This window comes from Chanodichthys erythropterus, chromosome 5, assembly GCF_024489055.1.
Source record: "Chanodichthys erythropterus isolate Z2021 chromosome 5, ASM2448905v1, whole genome shotgun sequence".
Lineage (NCBI taxonomy): Eukaryota > Metazoa > Chordata > Actinopteri > Cypriniformes > Xenocyprididae > Chanodichthys > Chanodichthys erythropterus.
The window spans coordinates 25,715,355-25,736,661 of NC_090225.1; the positions used below are offsets into that span (position 1 = coordinate 25,715,355).

Genomic DNA, 21,307 nt, shown 5'->3' on the forward strand with positions numbered 1-21,307 from the left:
AACACCCTCAATTTGTCATGCATTGATTTTTCTTCCATTTTTGGGGGAATACTTATTCTTTGTCCATGAGGTATCTGTGCTGATAGTTATGAATTACATCATGTTCACTATATAAGAATATATTAAAGGGTTAGTTCACCCAAAAATGAAAATTCTGTCATTAATTGCTCACCCTCATGTCGTTCCACACCCGTAAGAGCTTCGTTAATCTTCAGAACACAAATTAAGATATTTTTCATAAAATCCGATAGCTCAGTGAGGCCTGCATTGCCAGCATGACAGTTAACACTTTCAATGCCCACTGAACCACTGATTCGAAACAAAAGATTCATAAACCTTCGAAGCTTCGTGAAGCAGTGTTTTGAAATCGCCCATCAGATATTGTTGAATAAAGTTGTTTTGTTTTTTAGCACACAAAAAGTATTCTCGTCACTTCATAACATTAAGGTTGAACCACTGTTATCACATGAACTGTTTTAAATACGTCTTTTTCTGGGCATTGAAAGTCTTATCTTGCTGGCAATGCAGGCCTCACTGAGCCTTTGGATTTTATCAAAAATATCTTGATTTGTGTTCTGAAGATGAACGAAGGTCTTACGGGTGTGGAACGACATGAGTGTGAGTAATTAATGACAGAATTTTCATTTTTGGGTGAACTAACCCTATATTGTGTGTTCATGTACACAATATTCTTTTTAAAAATTCTATTTTCACTAATGGTAGAAGTGAAAGCTCATAACTGTACAAGAGGACGTCTCCACTTGTTGGTTATCAACCAGAATATGTTCCTATACAGTGCATGTCTGAAATCAGTGACACTGCAGTCCATATTATGATAAGAAACTGTGTGAACAACTGTGCATTCAGCGACAGACACACCTTTCTGACTTTGTCAATCATACATAATGTATGAACGTGCATTAAGGTTCTAAATCAAAATCACACTGACATTTTCAAAGAAAATAAAAACGTTTATTATAAAAGAGGTGTATTCAAGTCATTGCACTGTAATAAGAAAAAAATCTTACTTCATACAGTACATGCAGTCACCATGGCTAATACTAATTCCGCATGACCAGATAGCCGAGTATGACATAGGCCCTTGAGATTACCAAGAGTGTGGCAATGGCAAAAATGGTTGAAACACTACAGCTCTACAGTCTGACAGATAAAACCCACTGTGTGTGTCAGAGGAGATCATCTTGCAGGTGAAGTGTAAACCGCAGATAATGAAAGATAATGAGTGTGGCTGTGATTCACTGAGAGAGCATGCCTCAGCAAGAGGTTGGACTTTACCTTTAACCTTAGCACCAATCAATGCCTTGCTGTCTGCTTGATCTAATCACAGGTCAAAGTCCCTTCCACGAAGCACTTTCAACAGTGTCTGTTTGTGCTGCTCACTCTTTCCCTCTAAGCCCTTCGACTTTATCTGTCTCCCCTTCTCCTTGGAGCCTACAGACCTCCTAGGACCCGGTGCTACATCATGTTTCCACGTGCATTGCCCTTGCTCCTGCTATGCATCTCTGCAGGCTTGGCTGCCACACTTATCCAGGCCTCTGTTGATGAGGAGGCAGTGGATTCGCCTGCTGACGGGTCCATTTCACCTGAAGCTCAGGCTGGTGATCTCCCAGATGTTCAGCTTAATGAGGAGTACCAGGCAGAACACATCTCGATGGCAGATGTCCCTGTTGAGGGAAACCCTGCAGAGACCCAGAGTACCACGCAAGAATCCGAGGATGATTCGGGCTGGGGCTTCGGTTCTATCAGAGGGAGTTTCCAGGCAGTGAATGGCTATTTTGACTCTATACTGGAGCTGATGGGAGGCCGGGATGGTGTATGTCAGTACCGCTGTAGACATGGTAAGTGAAATAGTATTGTTGTTGTTGTATCATTTTTGTTTTATGACAAATCTGTGTTCTTTTTGGAGCTTGACAGATGTGCAGACCATGAATGAACTGTCATTGTATGGAAATGAGGAGAGTGTACATACTTCAGAACTTCTTTCGTGTTCCATTAAAAAAAAAAGTAAAGAAGGTGAATAAATAATGATGTAATAATAATGTTCGGATGAACTGCTACTTGAAGGAAACCTTTCATTGTGAGAAAGTTGAATACTAACACTCTACTAATAAAAAGCAGAATTCATTTTGTTGATCAGCTGAAACATCTGAAACATGCCCTCACTCCTGATCCGTCCTCAATCCTCATGTTGACAGACGCAGTGAGGCATTGGGCAAGTCGATCACACCACTCTACAGATAACACTGATGAATCAGAACATTTCATATGCCTATGCCTGAGAAAAAGTAGTTTATTTATATCTTGACTCCTTTATATTACTGTACTGGTTCCAGAACGACAGACTTGTGCTCTTTGCTATTCAAAATGAGTGTAAATGGAATACATTTACATTTACATTTACATTTACATTTACATTTAGTCATTTAGCAGACGCTTTTATCCAAAGCGACTTACAAATGAGAGTAGTAGAATCAATCAAATCAATACAAATTAAATCAAATGAATACAAATTAATAGTACTTAATGCAACCAGAACAAATCCAGAAATTAAATTAATTAGCAATATGATTAAGTGCAAATTTTCAATGTTCTTAATGTATAATGTTGCCTTAGAAGGGCAGTGAGTGTATTTTATTCACTCAGTATTCATACACTGTCAAATTTGTCAGTATCAGCCTACAGTATGTACAGGTTTAGCAAAATAATTGCATAATAAACTTCATGTGGGTTCAAAAGTCCTACTGAACATTTGGTAATTGGGCCTTGATTAAAGCCAAAGGTCAGATAATAGAGTAGTTGTAGTGTCTAACCTTATAATGCAGCCATATTTTAAGATGATTTATTAATGTATTAATATGATTGTTCCACTGAAAGTGTCACCTTCTCTTGCAATGATAAAAACCATGCTCTGAATACTAAACATGGAAATGTTTTATATTGTTGCACCATGTAATCAACTGGAAAAAAATCTCACTTACGTATAATACTCCATGGATAAATTAATGCATACATGTTATGTCAGATTTCTCTATTATTTATCAGGCAATTAATATTGTTACTTGTTTATTATTATTATTTTAGACAGTGGTTTGTTGCTTTGGGGGAAAAAAAAAATCACAATTATTGTATTGACATTGTAGTTCCCCAGGGCTCGGTTTTAGGACCTCTGCTGTTTTAATTCCAATTGTTACCTTAAGGTAATGCCTTCAGTAATTGTGTTTTTATACAAGCAATACATAACTGTACCCTTCTATTCCATATGAATATCACAACATGTTAGATGTTTTTTCAATAGATGTATTAAAATGTAATTATACTGAATTAGACTGAATTAATGGTAGTGGGTTTGGAAATTCTAAGAAGAAGTTGCAGGAAACAAAATGCATTTCTTGTCTCAAATGATAAATCTGTAGTTCAAGTTGACAAAGTTGCATACAACTTAAGAAACATTGTGAAGCCAAGTTAGTCTAGGAAAAAACAAACAATGATTTTGGTTTATTATACACTGTTAAAAAGGTTCCACGAGGAACCTTTCATCCATGCGACTTTTTAAATCCACAAAAGATTCTTTAATAGAAAAAGTTTATGAAAACATTCTTCACACTAAAAAGAGGTTATTTTAGAAATTGTTCACTGAAAGGTTTTTGGGGGATCCATAATTGGTTCTTTTATGACATTACTGCAAAAATGAAATAAAATAAAATAAAATAAATAACCTTTTTTTCATGCTGATTTTTTATCTGCTTTAGATGTTCCCCAGATTTATATGTAAATTTCTTAAAGCTACTGTTATATGAAATGTATACTAATGAAGGTCACTAAAAATATTACATTTTTAGTTAAGACATATTCTATACTATAATGTTTCATTTATGTTTTTCAGGTAAAGCTCCTCAGCCTCGTGTTGGCTATCAGATGCCAGAACCTGATGGTTGTAGCACCTCACTTCTTGGCTTCCAGGTACCGAATAGTGTATGTGTCCCTTTATCTCTACTAACATTAACCAGTGGTCAGGCTGCCACCATGAAGCTTTGGTAAGAATCATCTCAATGATGACCTGTGGGAATCCGGCCTATGAAGTGTGCACTGTGTAATGAATCAAGCAAAGTTATAACGAAAGGATTCATCAAAATCAACCTGTTTATTTTTACATGTGAGATTGAAGAGAAAATTAGACCATTTTGTGCCTTTTGTATCTGATATACTTGATAATACAAAGGTGTCCCACAAATGACTTTGGGATTCAAAGTACAGTGACATATATAAAACGTTGGCCTTTAGAGAAGCTGATAGATGTCTCACTTCCAGGTTAATGGCATCAAATCTGAAAAAAAAAAAGTTAATTTGAGGCACTTAGTAGAAAGTAAACTAGATTCACAATCTGAAACTTTTCTTTTCTTACACATTTATTTTTCTATGTTTTCTCAACTGTTATTATGGTAATATATTTCAAGTAAACCCCTAACTGTGAAAACCTGAGTTTGGTTACTTTACATCACACTCAGTCAGACTGTCTCTTCCTTTCTAACTGGGTGGTTCTTGGCCATAGTAAGTTGCAATGTGGACTAGACCTTATAGCAGTAAATTAAAGGCCTGTGCAAGATTAGTATCCTAAATCTGAGAGACTAGGAGGGACTCTGAAGAGAGAGAGAGTGAACATCCAACACCTTCTGGACAGTCAAGTTTGACATCCAGCCAAAGCGCTGATGGGACTGCTGTCAGGAAAGAGGAAGGCACATGTACCAATTACATTCCACACAAAGACTCATGGACAGCCCTCTGTGTAATTTCTGCCTCTCAAAAAAAATAAATTCTACTTTTAAAGTTTAAAGGTGTCAATTTAGAAAATCCTCCTCTAGTATGGGCGACAAATGTAATTGTCTTATGTGTCAACATCATAAATTACGAGACTCTAACTACCATTATTGCATCCCTTAAATAACCATGGCTATAACTAAATCAAGAGTTTTCAACTTTTTCACAACAAAGATGGAGCAGGAAAGTCTTGCTAGATATTAAAATTGTGTGATGCATTTTAAGCCTGGAATATAATAACGTGCGTAGCACTGTAATATATTTGCAGTCTTTGCTTTCATTGCAAAGCAATTAAAATTGCATAATTATATATAATTATTATATACAATCATTATATAATCATTACTGATGTAAAGACTCACAATACATTACATTTTAATTTGAGTTGAAAGGGTGTACAGGTGTCCATTTTTGTGATTAACAAGTTCTTTGTGTGTCTGCACTTGTGTGTGTGTGTGTGTTAACAGTACAACATAAATCTTAACCTGTTTTCCTTATACTGCATATTACTCTCTTAAAACTGTAGTGTATTACTCTGGTTTTAGTACAACAGTAATACTGATGGTTGTTTTTACAATACTGGTTTATTTTGACCACAGTGTGAAAGTGCTAATGCTCATGTTGTGTAATGTGCTGTTACTTCACAGTTTGATATGGGTGTTCCAGCCATGACCAAATGCTGTAACCAGCTAGACATTTGCTATGAAACCTGTGGCTCTAACAAGTACCGCTGTGACACCAAATTTCGCTGGTGCCTCCATGGCATCTGTGGTGACCTGAAGAAGAGCCTGGGACTCATGTCAAAGGTTGAAGGTGCGAAATACTCACATGCAACTCACATATCAGCCCTGTTACAAAACCTAGTGAGACACAAAACTGTTCCAAAAGGTATCTTAATAGTTCTAAAGCAGAAGCTAATCACATCATGCAGGGTGACAATTAAACATCCATCCAAAAAGATGGATGAAACAAGTAGAATATATACATTGCCTATTTCTTTCTGTCCCAAACTGGCTCAACTCGCCATGGGAATTTTTCCTAGCCCTCCACCTTCCCCAGCACCACCTGCCTAGATCTGCTAGGCTGTTCTCACTACTTTTCTTGCAGCAGCTTGCATCTATTCCCTTTATCTCTTTCACACTAAAATAGACAAAAATATGCCAAGATGCCTGCTTTGTCGAGTATCCTCGTAATCACAGCCTTAAAAGAGTTAAAGTCATAAATGACTGTAAAGAGTTGTGAGGACATCGGATGTGTGTCAGATCTTAAAGTGACAGCAGCCTAATAAACCTGCTGCTGTGATTTCAGTCATTAATGTTAATCAAAGAACAACAGACAAATAGAAAATCACTCTCTGCTCTTGACTGAATAACTTTTGTAGCTTTAATAAGGATTAATATATATTTAATTTATAATTTCTGCAGTGAAGTCTGTGAAGTGTTAGATAGCTTTATTTCATTTCTGTATATTTCCTACCTGTTAGATCAAATATTTAAAATATACTGTCTTTGTGTTGTTTCTACATTAATTTGGAGATTAAATGTGAAATTATTACAATATAAAAATAGATTAAAGGCACAATATGTATTTGTTTGCTGCTAGAGGTCACTTATTAAAAACAAAGCCGTAGCTTGATTTCATGGAATCATGGGAGGTGTTGTCTTCACATCTACAGCCGGTGCACAAGAATCCGAAGGGGCTCAGGCAGTAATTGTATTAATAGATGAGCTAATGTATTAAAGATTTATTAAAATTACTCTAGTATGACGCAGGGTATGGCTGAAAGCTGAGTGGAATGAGGCCCCTGGAGCAAATGCTAATGAGAGACGAGCTCAACACGGCGTGAGAGCTGTGGAGCTTTTATTATGATGCAGACACAGCGCTGTTTTACCATATTAGATACATTTGTGTGTTGAAAGTTGTTATAATGCTACTCTGTAAGCTAGATCGATATTAGGCATGGTAAAACATGGTACTCAAGATTTAAACAATAAGACTTACTTTGTTGAGCTATATAACAATGATTAGTTCTCTGTCGATGAATGTATCCAAACAGTTGCACACCTATAAATACATAAATACAATAAAACACATACATATATAATATAGTCATAGTTTTCACGTGACATCACACCCTTAAAGGAACGCCCACCTGGAGGGCAAAACAAGGCTTTCCTCCATTACCCACCAGTCATTATTAAAAGATCAAATTCAATATACCTCTTATTGATTATGCATACTTTGTAGAGGCAAACAAATGAATATGAAAATGAATATTAATGCAACACAAGGTTTCTCGTTAAGCATTTTTTCCAGCAAAAACCATTATAAAGAAAATCCGTTGCATTCATATTCTGGGCTCGTCTGCTCACCTGTATATAGTATGCATCATCAAAAAGGGTTAAACTGAATTCGATCTTTAAATATCACTGTTTAAATACATTAAGGTACTTTAAGGGTGGGTTGCACTAAGAATTCTTTAGCCTGGCGTCAGTTCACACTTCGCCTATTCTGCTTGATCAGCCCTTTAATTCTAACGGTCTTTCTGCATAGTAAACCTGTGTTTAAAATTAAGTGGTGCAAAACAACTCCATTTAAAATAAAACCCAGATCCTTAGTGTTAAACTTTGCTTAATTTAATTCTTATTGGTTCAACCCACCCTAGTGTTTTTTACGTTAGCTTTTTTAAAAATCGTCCCGCTGTTTTTAGTGATTGAAATCAATGCAGGTGCTGTATATGGATCACAAGTGCCCAAACCTTTCATCTTGTACACATATTTTTGTTTTTAAGATGGAAAAATTGGCAGGCTTGTGCTGCAGTTGCATTGCTGTTTTGCCCTCCAGGGCTCCGCGACAGTTACTATGAATTAAAGCGTCTTTGGTGTTTCCGTGGTTTCTACAAATAAAACCGCAAATCGAGGGTAACCCGTGGATGATGTCACTGATAGGCGACGCACGGACACGGTCCGTGTCCTGGTTAAAATTGCTTATTTCTCTGGATTTAAACATTCTTGGAAACATTTAGAATGTAAGTACACATCAACAAAATAATTAACACTGTTCTAGAGGTTTTTGGATATTTTAATCCCCAAATCTTACATATTGTGCCTTTAAAAACTTTAATTTTAGGTGCAATTAATCGTGATTAATTACAGAACAATGCACAATTAATTAGTTAATTGTTTTTTTATCGATTGACAGCATGATGCTGCCTTGCTGACTAGATATGGGAACAGATCCATTATCTATTATGGCAACACCTACCTACTGTAAAAAAAAAAAAAAAAACAGGAAATCAAATACAAACAGTGAAGAGATAAGACAATATGGATTGTCATTTGTAATAACGAACAGGACAAAAACCCTTCTATCCTTTCTCTCCCTCAGCATGTGAGACCTTTGCGGACACTATGTATAACACCGTGTGGACTTTGGGCTGCAGGCCCTTCATGAACGGCCAGAGGGCATCCTGCTATTGTGAAGGAGAAGAGAAGGATGAGCTGTGAAGACCTACAAACCACTAAAACACACCACATTCAACACATATAAACACTTCATAACTACTACACAATGGGTCAGTATTAAGATGAATCTCATTAAAACACATCAAGTTCACATTTCACCACAAAAATTCTAAGAAACCATTTGCGTATTTTCATCCTAAATTCTATTCATCCTAAAATGCATCACAGTGGTGACAGTTAATGGATTCTGAATAGTGTAATTAGTATCAAAACGTTATGTTGTATAAATACCACTAATAAAAAATATATATAATTTATGTATCTTTTTTTTTCTTTGCGTTTCTTTTTTAAAAACTTACTTGGTCCTAAAAATAGGCACATTTTATATTTTTGGGGTGAAATATGACCATCACATGTTCTTGACGTGTTCATGAGATTGACCCAGTAGCCCTGGTGCTAGTGGATCCAATTTAGTTAAATAAATACAAAAGAGTTTATATTGCATGTGTAAAAGTGTCAGTTCCACAAACTTGTAGTGTGTGCGCTTGTGTATGGGTTTGTTATATAGGAAGACAATATCGATAAAAATAAATATTGTCTCAATTTCATATGTACAATTTTAAAAACAATATAAAAATTGGAGTTCATGCTAAAGATTTTAAGATTTACTGAAGTTAAAAGTTAAAATGTAAAGAAGAGGAAAGTTGCAACACAAACTTCCCACAATAGCTGACACTATGTTAACTAATATTTAATTTATTATAAAAAAAAAATTGTTCCAAACTAAGTTGTTATTTTGTTTTGGCATAATCAAAATAAGATTTTGTTGAACCTCAGTAGAGTAGTGATATTTATTTAAACAATGTTTAATTGTCTGAATATCATATGCTGAAAACTAAATGTTAACCTAAGCCAAATAGTTTGATTTGTCTTTTTATTTTAAATGTAATTAAACGTAGAATCAGTGTTGAACAGTAACACACAGGAATGTTTATTGCCCTGTGAGAGACAATGTGACTACAAACTGTGAAAAATAACTTTATTGGCTGTAAAATCACTTTATTTTCCCCATCAGTAAAACAGTTCTGAATGTAAATGCAAATTATCCATTCAGGATTATGCTACTTAGTTTCATGTTCTAAACTTTATTGAAATGCTCAGGCTTATACTGTTAACATCACCTACATGGGATGCATATTTTTGGTCATGTAGATGAGGTTTATATTAATATTGCATCAGAAGCAGTGGAAGGAAGCAAGTGACATGAGACAGACTTTAACCAATGCTCCTTATATTACTCATAAATGTAAGATTACTGTAGAGATACAGTTTGAATGTGTTTAAATAAAGTAAAGCAGCCTGTAGATGGCGTTGTTTTCTTTATGTAGGTAAGAGATGTGTGTGGTCTCATGGGTCTGGCAGTATACGAATGGGTCCACTAGACAGAACGTCTTGCTCTTGGTGCCGGTCGGTCCAGAGATGTCGCCTCAAACGCTTTCTGCAGCCCTGCGTACAGCGTGATTCCCCTTGTGCCTGCCCACACACTAGCACACGGCAATGCAGGAACACCTCCTGACACACACAGTAAAGTAACTGATGTAATGACACACTCGTTCTCACACACACTCATTATAGATACCTCATTAGCACGCAAAAGCACATGTGTAGGACACACAAGGCAGCTGAATTTCCTTGCCTGTTCCCTACTCACTTGGTTGTCCTTGCCAATGAACTTGAAGACGGGGACCTGGTAGTGTTTGGAGAGCTGGTCTTTAGCCGAAAGCTGACGCACTGTTTCGTCTGAAATGCAGCTGGGAAACATAAGGCCATTAAAGCACAAGTCTCTAAATATAGACTTTAAAGGTGCTGTAAGCAATCTCTACTCAAAATATCACACATAAATTATACCTATACATTCTCAGAGATATGACATCACACTCAGGTGTCCTTGCTCTGTGAGAGCCGTAGGCTCTGAAAACAGCTAAAAATTTGTCAGGTTTGCTAAAGTATTCAGGTTTTATGGTAGAAGCGATAGGACGGTCTAATTCAGTGTCTAGCTGAAGTTGGCAAAATGACTAAAAGCACCAGTCATGGAGTATACATTATGGTATTGTGAGCACACAGAACAGTATCTCGTCATATTTGAATTCTTTTAAATACCTACCCATCTTTGATGAGGTAATATTTTAAGGCCTGGTCAGCCTTGGGGCCAGGTGTTGCAAAACAGCTCTCTACAAAAGCAGCAAGGCCATCCACCCGCTCTCGAGGCTCAACGCCGAAGTACAATGAGTCACGCAACCGCAGTTGAGGAGGTTGGTTGTACGGTTCAGAAAATTCTGCGCTCTTAAACAGCTCCAAACTGAAGGGGAATATTCCTTCGCTGTGGCCCGCTAACTCCAGCGCTGTGTTGCGCAGACTCGGCAGGTAGCCGTCTGACACTTCGTACTGCCGTGGAAACTCGCATGTAATTGGCAGCAGTAGTTTACTGGTGCGCACGATCAAATCACCATTGCTGCTGGGACTAGACCGTGGCAAACCTGTCACCAAGTTGGTGCCAACAATTTTGTCATCAATGACCTGAAGCAGAGAGAAAGGAAAAGGATTTTCCACTACATTCACAGAGAACTATTGATTATTTTATAAGTCATCATGTAATGCTGTTTGCCAGCTATTTTACTACTTTAAAAAATGTAGGCTGGGATTTTATTTGGTCCATTTTATCCATTATCCATTATGATTTTGAAGGAACATCAATGGCAAGGAGGCCTACAGCACGTTTGAGGAGACTTTTTTAAGGTCTAGCCCTAAAGTTTGCTCTATGTTACTTTTTGTAAAGCTTTTTGACCAGGATGCGGAGGCTGAAGGTCACCCTCTGGATCCAGACAGCAACATAATGCGGCCCAGATCCGGCCCACATCTGGTACATGTGGATTACACACGGACCAGATGTGGGCCGGATCTGGGCCGACATTATGTTGCTGTAAGGGGAACATCACAGTATATCCCAATATTAAGGCTATTTTTTGACTCTAACATTATTATTTGGTATTATTGCCATAAAGTTTATTACATTTACAAATTACTGTTAGCCAAAAAACTATTTCTGTGTTAGTTAATACAAACTAACCTGTTTTAGTCATGTGACCATTCTGCTCATCTACCATATTAATTACCATCAGCGGGGCAAAGTAATGTCAGTAAATATAAAAACACAGGAACAGAGACACCAAGAAAAAACACTGATCCTCAATCCATCTCTGCATATTGCTAGCATACAAAGAGCAATTGTGTATTAAACAGGCCTATAAAATGATTGTAAATGTTAAAATGAGATAAGTAAAAAGTTTTCTGGGGCCTCGTATGGATGAAATCCAATGGCCAACATTTGTCTTGCCATCTCTGTTTTTTCTTTTTTCTTTTTCTGTCACCACCATTACTTTGCCCCCCTCAAAGTCATAAATAGCCACTGTGACATAGTTCTATGGAGGAATGTTAAGGGCAGATTTTAGGGTAACACTGCGGGGCTACTGACCCGACAGTGGAAACAGATTTTGGCCTCTGTGATTGAGGTCCGAAGCTATTGGCTCTGCTGGAACGCTGTTAGCCCTGGCTCGCACTGGCCCAACAGTGGAAAAGTGGCTAATGTGTTGGATAAGTGGAGATTGTCACATGACTTGCACAGGTAATGCCAATTAAAAAAGTCATTTTACAGATGGAGCAACTTTAGTAATAGATTACAAAGACAAACTTTTTTATTTGGACTAACATGAACTTATTGACTATGTACAATAACATCAAGAATATTTATTATGAAGTAAACAGGGTCAGTCTAGATTTCGCATTGACTTTCAAATCAAAGCTTGCTAGATTCAGAATAATTTTTACCTGGACCACAGTGCCACAGGTCTTCAGACTAAAGTGGAGGTTAATGTGAGTGCCGTTGGAAATGCCACGGCAGGACGTGTTAGACAGGAAGAGTTCAAGTCCTCCCACCAGGTCTTTGGGAACTGAAACCTCTATGGAACTAGGATCACACTGCACAGGGACTGCACACCAAACAAATGTCAAATTGAAGTCTACAAACCTTGACAGAAAAAGAGCAAAAGGCAGGAGAAAGAGGTTTAGCCCACCCTGACAGGTCCGTTTGTCATCTCCCAACGTCAGACCCCGGGGACAGTGACAGTTATATGAGTTGTCCTCTGAGGAGCATCCATGGCTACAGCCTCCATTCACATTGTCACATCCTTCAGTCTCTACACAGGACCACAAAAAACCACAATGCATGAGTTAACTGAAAGTCTGCCCATATTCAGGATGTTCTGTCTTACCGTGTTCTTACCTTTACAGCTCTTCCCGTCTACGTCCAGTACTTTACCTCGTCCACACTCACATCGACGAGAGCCCTTGGTGTTGATGCATACTTCTGCACATCCTCCATTCCCTTTCTCACATTCGTTTACATCTTGCACATAACACACCAGATCACAGTTAAAAACAGAAGCAGATAAGTGAATGTGGGGTAGGAACAGATGGAGCTGTGACTCTGTTCTAAAACCTAGTGAGTTGCTCCACTGTCTACATACGGAGCTACCTTCGAAGGGAGCATCCTAACTGAAAAAGACTAGAACGCACATGCAGCAACTCTGTGGGTGCAATGCAATGCTTCAGCTGAGAAGACAAATCTCAAGTGCATTATGGGATTACCTTCTATATGAAGGATACATGCAATGCTACTTAAGAATTTGTCTGTATTCTTTATCGGAACCATCTTTGCTTTAGGAGATGTGCTTTAGACAAAATGCTGCCTTAAAATGCTCCCTCTGTAGGTTAGAAGTAATTTATGTTCTGCTGGAACTGGAATAGACAGTGATTAGTTAAGTTGTTCCTGAAGGGTAAAAAGGTTATGAAATGCTTACGGGAAAGAATGTAAGACAGAGAGAGAAGATCAATGAGGGGATAGAGGGCTTGATGTCCTTAATTACATCCAATCCAGCAAATGAACACATTCAGTTACATCTAATTGTTTTCACATATTCCATTTACTCCTTATTGTCATACTATATCTTTAGTTTTTAAAGTTTACACTTTCTCCTACCAGCTTATGAAGGACTGCTTCATGCAATGTGTTCTTTATGCAAATTAAGCAAGGTAGGGTCTGATCCTACAAATTAAGGCTTGAATCCCCCAAGCTAAGTAAAAACTGAAGGTTGGAGGCAGTGGCGGAGCCAGGATATTTTCATCAACAGATTAAAAGTAATGTTATTAATTAAATTCAACATATAAGAATTGAGTTAGAATTAATCAAATTAATTCCTTAAAAGTCAACCATTTAAAATGTGTAAAATTAGCAAACACCATAACAAAAACCACAAACTCACATAAAAAGCAAAGAGTCAAACTGCCCAACTAAATGAAACACTGATCACCATAATAGTGACCAAATATTTTCAATAAAATCAACATCAACATCTAAACATGTTAATTGTTTGTGTTTCTCTTTACTTCAGTGATTCTGCTTGATATCATCAGATGTCTTCAATTTTGGCAATAAAAAAATAGTTCTTAATTCATCTTTGATGTCTGTCTGTTAAATGTTACTTGTTTTAACTGGTAGACATTTAAAGAATTAATTTTGATTAATTATAATTCAATTCTATTTGTTGAATTTAATTATTAATATTGTTTGTAATCTGTTGCCAAAATTTTATGTAGATATAGTGTATTACTTTTTACAGTGCAGGCAGGGGCCAGAAACCAGTCTGGGGTGGCACAGATATGTTCATTATTCAAATATAAAAAAAGCAGCGATGGCAGGCCCAAGCCCAGTGGCATCGCCAACCCGGTGGCGTTTAACTATAAAGTACTGGACAGTGAATTTGACAATATGTATTATTATTATTATTTTATTTCCTTAATCCTAGGCTGTAAGATCTGTTTCAAAAACTTGCAAGTGAAAAATTAAAAACTGAATGTTACATTCCAACGCTATCTCACGATCAATTTGTACGTATTTTATGAGGTGGCTAATTCGTATGACTTCGTATGACCTCACTCGTATGAATTCATACGATTTGTCTAAACCCCAGTGGTTAGTACGAATTCATACGAATTTGTCAACTTGTAAAATATGTATGATCTAGCAAAAAACTTACTAATTCGTATTAGTGAGATTGTACGAATTCATATTAATTAGCCACCCTGTAAAATACGTAAGAGTTGCTGTGAGATTGGGTTGAACATTCGGTTAAGTTGGCAAAATAAATAAACTGCAACAATTCTATCATACTTAAATTAAACTCATTACAAAGGGAAAAAAAATATGTTCTCTTTTAACTCCCCATGTGCAACAATGTGAATATGATAAAGGTGGCGGAACATAAAACAAATGCCAGAATGTAATTTTTGTAATTTTATACACAATTAAATGCAATCCATTTCCATTTGTACTCTGCCAACTAATGCAAAATGCCGCCTCCCAGACAGAAACATAGTGTTGGCCCAGATCCGGCCCACATCTGGTACACATGGAAAGTTTGCTTACGCACATGAAAATTTTCCCATGTGTTGTTGTCACAAAGAGACAGTTCATCAAAATAGACTCAATTATGATCAAGAAGAAAAAAAAAGACAGAAACGGCAATTGTGAGCTGGGTGGCCAAGCTTTGGTCAATGGTAGCCACGGCCCCACCCCCTACCTCCACCACTGGTTGGAGGATCTTTAAAGTATAAAAATTCTTTTTAAATATAAATTTTAACAATGTTTCAAATGGGCCAGAGTGTGTCAGGCTACTTGGCCCTATACCAGGGGTATCCAATCCTGCTCCTAGAGAGCCAGTGTCCTGCAGGGTTTAGCTCTAACTTGCTCCAACCCACCAGCCTGGAATTTTCTACTAATTCTGAAGATTTTGATCTGCTGGTTTAGATGTGTGTAATTAGGGAAAGAGCTAAACTGTGACACTGACCCTCCAAAACCAAAGATTGGACACAGATGCCATATAGTCTTGAACTAAACATCCATTTATCCTTAACCTCTGACTGTTCTTGTAACAACTGCAAACCCCTAAAAGATAGATACGTTATGGTCATGCTGAGATGTAACCATGGCAACAGTACCAATCTGGAGCAAAAAAACAATATGGGTTCTGCAAGACAAACTTCAACAGATTGCGTCCTGAATATTACCTACAGAAATTCCTTTAAAAATGTAGACAATCTGAAAATTGCTGCATAATTTGCACTTACCTTTAAAGGCATTGATTTCACTGGCTGCCTTTGTACATTAATGGATTGTGGTCTCTATCATAACTGCAAAAGCCCTCTCTCATTCTAATCGCAATATAGCTCTTCTGCTCTATAAGCATTTATCTTGCCCAGGCCTGGACCGCACTGTTACTCACCCAGACATGTCTGTGCATCAGGGCCTAGAATCGTTCCCTCTGAACAGCGGCATTCTGGCTCGACAGGGCAGTCTGCTCCATTACACTCAACCTCATCGCATATGTCATAGAAATCTATGGTGACACAGACACAGAATTGGAGGACAATTCTTAACCAACATGTCAAAAAGACCTAATGAGGCAGTAGGAAGACTTACGGCCACAGTAGACGTGGAAGCAGACGGAGGGTCGGGGTAGGCGGTAGACGTAGTAACCCTTAGCACAGGCCTTTACGTCCACACTAGCTGTCCAGTGACAGCAGTTATTATTGAAGCTAGCACAAGCAGGTAGAGTTACAATGCCATCACTAGGCCGAGGGTGACTGCCATTCAGCCAGATGGGGGCATGTGTACCACAGTGGTTCTCATCGATGCAGAAGGTTGGCATAGCATCCCCAGCCATCCCTGTAAAGCGATACCATTCCCCCGCCACATGCCGGTCGCACAGAGGGACTCCCGCAGAGTTGTTGACATGGTAGTCAGTATTCCGCCATGGTTCGTTCAGACTGATGTATGCTGAGCAGGGATCTAGGGCTGACCAATGACAAAAACAGGTAACAATTGGTCAGAACTGGTCAGCGCATATTGGGCCAGATTTACTAACAGTTTGCGCCAGCACAAAAACAAAAATACTGTCAGGATTTACTAAAGACACGCAGCTGAAAAGACGTGGATGTATATTGCATATATATTTGTAGGAGTTTCCCTTTTGGACGCAAAATTTATGAGAGGAGAACATTTAAATTAATCATGCAAGGTGATTTACTAAAGTTTGTGCTAGTCAATTTAATGGTATTTGCACCGTTATTTACTGCCCAAAAAAAATGATGTCTTAAACCAGATGCTAATTTGTGCTGCTCTTCATAGATTTCATTGGTGATTATGGAAATGATCCAGTTGCATCTGTTTTCTTTAACCCTCTATGGTACGGCGTTGCCATGGCAACAATTAATAGCTACTCATTTCTTTGTTATTCAGAAGGGAAAAAAAACTAGAAAAGAAGAAATCACACACTTAACCTATATGATTACTTGAAAGATGATTTGATCAACAATCTTTACCAGTTTTTAAGTTATGTTCATAAACAAGATGGTCCACCTGCTAGACCACCACCAAATCAACTCTAACAACCAGTTAGAACTTTAATTAACCAGTCAGGACCATCATGGAAATTTATGCTGGTTTAAAGCAGATATTTCAGAAGTGGTTAGAGCAAAGTCTAATATTCTGAATGCCATCTGTTTCAGAATGTGTTTTTAATCAAAGCAAGATGATTAAAGCAGCAGAGAGGAAGTATTGCACCCTTATAGTGAGAATAAAAACTGCTTGTTAAAATCTGTCAGTGCGAAACTCTTCCTGCAGTTGGTTGGCAAATTTCAAAGGAAGGCTAATCAATACTCCACACTGCACCACTGCTTTTTACTTAATACTCTCCACAAATGAATTAGGTCTTTATATCAAGTTGGGCTGCTCTGCTGGACCATGTGTAAATGAAAAATGATGCAGCATAAAGCGTGAATGGCCATTAGTCAGGAAGCGTCAGCAGCTTGATGAGGCATAGAGGGAGAATCCTTTCCACAGTAAATTATCAACTCAGTTAAAATCAGAAAAAAAAATTGGCCTTGGCTCATGGGGAAATTGCAAATGTCTAGAATCAACTCTTACTGACCATATCTTCAAATCATCACAATAGAGATTTTAAAATTGGTCAGGGCTTTTTGTGCAAACACACAAACCTTCAAGTGGATGATTTTTACATTTTCTGAAGGAGCTAACCACCACGATGCCAGGATGTTTCCTTTTGTTTACAGTGTCCAGAAGGGTTGTTAGGTGATTGTTTAGTGGTCCAAAGCAATAGATCTCACCCAGTCTATGATATTCTGGTTTCTAGATTTGGCTCATCTAAATACTAATGTCACACCAAGAGACATTTCTCAAAATCTTTTTGAATGTAAATAATAGTGTTGTACTATCAGAACAGGCAGACTGTAGATAGGGCTATCTAATAGGGATGTTCACTTGATACAAGAACAGCTGGAGGTCAAGGATAAACGGATGTTCAGGTCAAGAATGTTTGTTGTAAACACAGTATTCCTGGACACCGCTATAATAAATCATGTCCTCTTTCACATCTGCTGCATATCCACTTACACACAGAACTCTTTGTCACTTCAAACATTACTGATTTTTTTGGGCATCTTTTGGTATGTTAAACAATGCTGAAATTAAGGATATTTCTTAAAGATTCAAATTTTTGTTAAACAGAATAGTTACATATACTTACTACAGGACTTAGGCAGTAAACTAGGCATAATTACAAGCAACCAATCCTAAACAAAACCGTAACCCTGACCTTAACGCTATCCTAGATAGCACACATACGTCTCCAAGATGTCTTTTAAAGAGCACTTCATCTGGAAAACATCTGTTGTGTACAAACATCTGATAAACAGGTTCTTGGCAGCTAGAGAAGGGTGGGCTGGCAGATATACTGGGTGGGCAATTTATTTTTTTATTTTTTGAAATAGAAATACACGAAATTGATACAGTGCTGGTCAGAATTATCTGCCCCCTTTGTAAATATGATATAAAATATATTTCTTTTTTAAATTAATTTGCATTGTTTATCCTTTTTTTAATACTTAATTTAAAAAACAGCAAAAATCTAACCTTTCATTGAAGTAAAAGAATTGAAAGTGGAAGGAAATCATTATGAAGTAAATTAACATTATGAAATAAAAGTTTTTCTCCAAAACACGTTGGGCACAATTATTTGCCCCCATTTATTAAATACTTTAACAACCAACCTCCTTTTGCCAAGATAATAATTAGTCCATTCATCCACACAGAATCTCTCCAGATCCTTCAGATTCCCAGCTCCATGTTGGTGCTTCTTCTCTTCAGTTCACTCCACTCATTTTCTGTAGGGTTCAGGTCAGGGGACTGGACAGTCAGGATGTCCAGGACCTCCAGCAGAAAATTAGGCCCACAAAATTAAAGATACAGCAATGTATTTCATTTTACACATGGGATAATTTTATTTTTATTTTATTTTTTTTTTCATCTGACCATAGAACCCATCCTGTTTGAAGTTCCAGTTACTTTTCAAATGTTTTTGGTCACGGAGCACAAAACCAAGCTTCAGGTCAGGAGACTGGGACAGGGAATCTGAAGGATCTGGAGAGATTCTATATGAAGGAATGGTCTCTGATCTCTTGTCAGGTGTTCTCCAAACTCACCAGGCATTATAGGAGAAGACTCAGAGCTGTTATCTTGGCAAAAGGAGGTTGCAAGAAGTATTGAATTGTGTCCAATGTGTTTTGGAGAAAAACATTTATTTCATAATGTGATTTTCCCCCCAATTTCAATTATTTTCCTTCAATGAAAGGTTAGAATTTTTTTAATTTTTTTTTTTAATAAAATATCAAAAAGATAAACAATGCAAATTTTTTTTTTTTTTTTCATCCATATTTGATCATTTACCAAGGGGGCAAATAATTCTGACCAGCATGGGTAGATAGATATACCTATTAATAACTATATTTATACTGAAGATTTTATAACATGCCTCTCCATGATATGGAAGTTTTTCTCCTAAACTTCAAATAAAATTTGGTACAATATTGGTACTGGTACAATAGCATTTTCACTACTCCAGTGACAATTTGGAAAGTAAATACAACGGAAGCCTACTATTTTAGTAATGAACGCAACTTTTAATTACACAGAATGGGGCCGTTCACACAGAACACGTTTTTCCATTCCATTGAGCTACTTTTCCATTGTTTGTGTAGAAGTGTGTAAACGCGCAAGACGGACTTTGTCCGTTGCGCTCGCGTCTCGCATCCATAATTTTGCAGCGTCTCTTGCATGACGCGGTGTTCTAAAAACGCGGCACTTAAGTTAAAATAAGTTCAACTTTTTAAAAAAAAGGCATCTCTAGACCTGAACTGACCTGCGTTTTGCGATTTTAACTGCAAAAACGCGTTCTGTGTGACTGGTCCATAGATAAACAGCACATTCTGTGTTGCCTCGCACATTCAGTTAAACAGCAAGCAAAAGAGGGCAAGGTTTCAAAGGAACAATGCATTTTAAACACTTGCATTTTCGCATAGGCCTATTTTTGCTCCGTCCATGCAATAAATGCACGTTCTTGAATCACTTTTAATTTCATCATATGACATAATTTTAGTAGTATGCGCCGGCGGTCAAATTGCACTTTAAAATCAATCAGAGCTACAGAAATGTATATATTAATAATTACAAGTAATTTAGGCTACAACACCCCGTAATTTTGCACCTTTTTCACACGCAAATTGTTCTTGCGCAAATTGTGTTGCGCGCCTCGCCACGTTCAGCAAAGAAAAAAAAATAGCCTACTACAATTTTCTTATTTTTATTATTATTAATAAACATCTTTTAAAAAAGCAGATTTTCATTCTAAATCATAAACATCTTAAAAGACATTTCATAAATGTCTATATAACATCTGACAGGAATTGTCATGTGTGAGGAAATTAACCCATTCAGTGTTTCTAAAAGTCAGCCATATCTTTCACATTGTTATTAAATGCCTTTACCAAGGCAAACATCTATTACTATTGCTCATATTCAACTTTAGAGCAACTCAACTAAATCTTTGTTTTATTATTTTCATTGAAGGAGTTACCTAAAACATATCTAGAGACCAGAATATCATAAACACTTGGGGCCAGTAAGAAAACATTTGTTTCATTGTCCTTCAAAAAAGCAACACAATAACATATATGGCTGTTGAATAAAAGCTGTTATATCAACACAATAACAACATGGTTTCCTTTAATATGAAGCTCAGATAATAAGCACATTATATTAATAATAATAACAATAAGCAGTGTACATGTAAAACATTAACATTAAGTGCTTACCTATGGCCTGTGCAGCATTCACAGCTTGTAAAAGAACAACCAAAGTGAAAAACATGTCCAGTGTAGAGAGGAACTTATTTAGTGAGAAAGTCACAGATGTACACCCAGTCATTCCCGTCTTGACACTTCAGTCTGTGGAAGAGCTTTGTGGTTTAATAGTGGAGTCCTTTATCTTTGTCATTTTGAGGGATGGGTCTACTAAAACAATGACTGTAAATATTTTGTTTGTTGTCTTCTCATGGACAGGACATCTATCTCACCTTGACCCCTTCTCCTGCCCCCTTGTCCCCCGTCTATGAAAACCCACCCGTCCGGATAGAGACAGGACCATCCTCTCATTGTTACTGGAGTCTGGCTTATCCATCCCAGCCTGATACATCTCCCAGAATCCTTTATCATCCCAACACCAGTCAACCGTCTACAGCTGCTGACACCACATGTGCAGATATGATGCATTCTATAGCAGACGGTGTGTTAAGAAATTCAGGTGGATTTCCATCTCATGCTTTCTGTTAAACTTCCTATAGGTGTAATTTGCCTATAAGTCAGACTGTATCCAGAGAAGCTCAACACTTGGACTACAAAACTTAAGATCCAATCTTTAGTGTTCTTTTATACCATTATCTTTTAATTTGCAATATCAGATGGGGTGTTTTCTTTGTAAC

The 21,307-nt window shown here is 37.3% G+C and overlaps 2 protein-coding genes across 3 annotated transcripts; one reads left to right on the plus strand and one right to left on the minus strand.

Annotated features, from left to right (window-relative positions):
- The first annotated feature begins 1,357 nt into the window (after nt 1-1,357).
- pla2g12b (phospholipase A2, group XIIB) lies at nt 1,358-9,664 on the plus strand. 2 transcript variants are annotated; one of them, XM_067386716.1, is made up of 4 exons: nt 1,358-1,859; nt 3,905-3,981; nt 5,484-5,649; nt 8,224-9,664. In XM_067386716.1, exons 1-4 carry the CDS (start codon nt 1,484-1,486, stop codon nt 8,340-8,342), a joined length of 738 nt encoding a protein of 245 aa, XP_067242817.1. In that variant the 5' UTR covers nt 1,358-1,483; the 3' UTR covers nt 8,343-9,664. The 2 variants fall into 2 exon arrangements, with proteins under 2 accessions (XP_067242817.1, XP_067242816.1); XM_067386715.1 differs by having other exon boundaries at nt 1,359-1,859; nt 3,905-3,993; nt 8,224-9,662.
- Nucleotides 9,326-20,779, minus strand: oit3 (oncoprotein induced transcript 3). Its single transcript, XM_067386714.1, has 9 exons — nt 20,643-20,779; nt 15,895-16,269; nt 15,698-15,811; nt 12,640-12,762; nt 12,431-12,553; nt 12,186-12,346; nt 10,465-10,877; nt 10,012-10,111; nt 9,326-9,872 (listed from the first exon to the last, which is right to left on the minus strand). The coding sequence occupies exons 1-9, from the start codon at nt 20,752-20,754 to the stop codon at nt 9,708-9,710; spliced, it is 1,686 nt and encodes a 561-aa protein (XP_067242815.1). The 5' UTR covers nt 20,755-20,779; the 3' UTR covers nt 9,326-9,707.
- Between the last annotated feature and the right edge of the window lie 528 nt (nt 20,780-21,307).

What these genes read in the sequence shown, in the direction of transcription:
- pla2g12b (XM_067386715.1), top strand. Translation starts at nt 1,484, where the DNA reads ATGTTTCCACGTGCATTGCCCTTGCTCCTGCTATGCATCTCTGCAGGC. An exon ending in GCTTCCAGGTACCGAATAGT is followed by an intron (nt 3,994 to 5,483) that starts GTATGTGTCCCT and finishes GTTACTTCACAG; the next exon opens with TTTGATATGGGTGTTCCAGC. An exon ending in ACTCATGTCAAAGGTTGAAG is followed by an intron (nt 5,650 to 8,223) that starts GTGCGAAATACT and finishes TCTCTCCCTCAG; the next exon opens with CATGTGAGACCTTTGCGGAC.
- oit3 (XM_067386714.1), bottom strand. Translation starts at nt 20,754, where the DNA reads ATGACTGGGTGTACATCTGTGACTTTCTCACTAAATAAGTTCCTCTCT. An exon ending in TGACAAACGGACCTGTCAGG is followed by an intron (nt 12,347 to 12,430) that starts GTGGGCTAAACC and finishes TTTGGTGTGCAG; the next exon opens with TCCCTGTGCAGTGTGATCCT. An exon ending in CCTGTGGCACTGTGGTCCAG is followed by an intron (nt 10,878 to 12,185) that starts GTAAAAATTATT and finishes TCTCTGCTTCAG; the next exon opens with GTCATTGATGACAAAATTGT.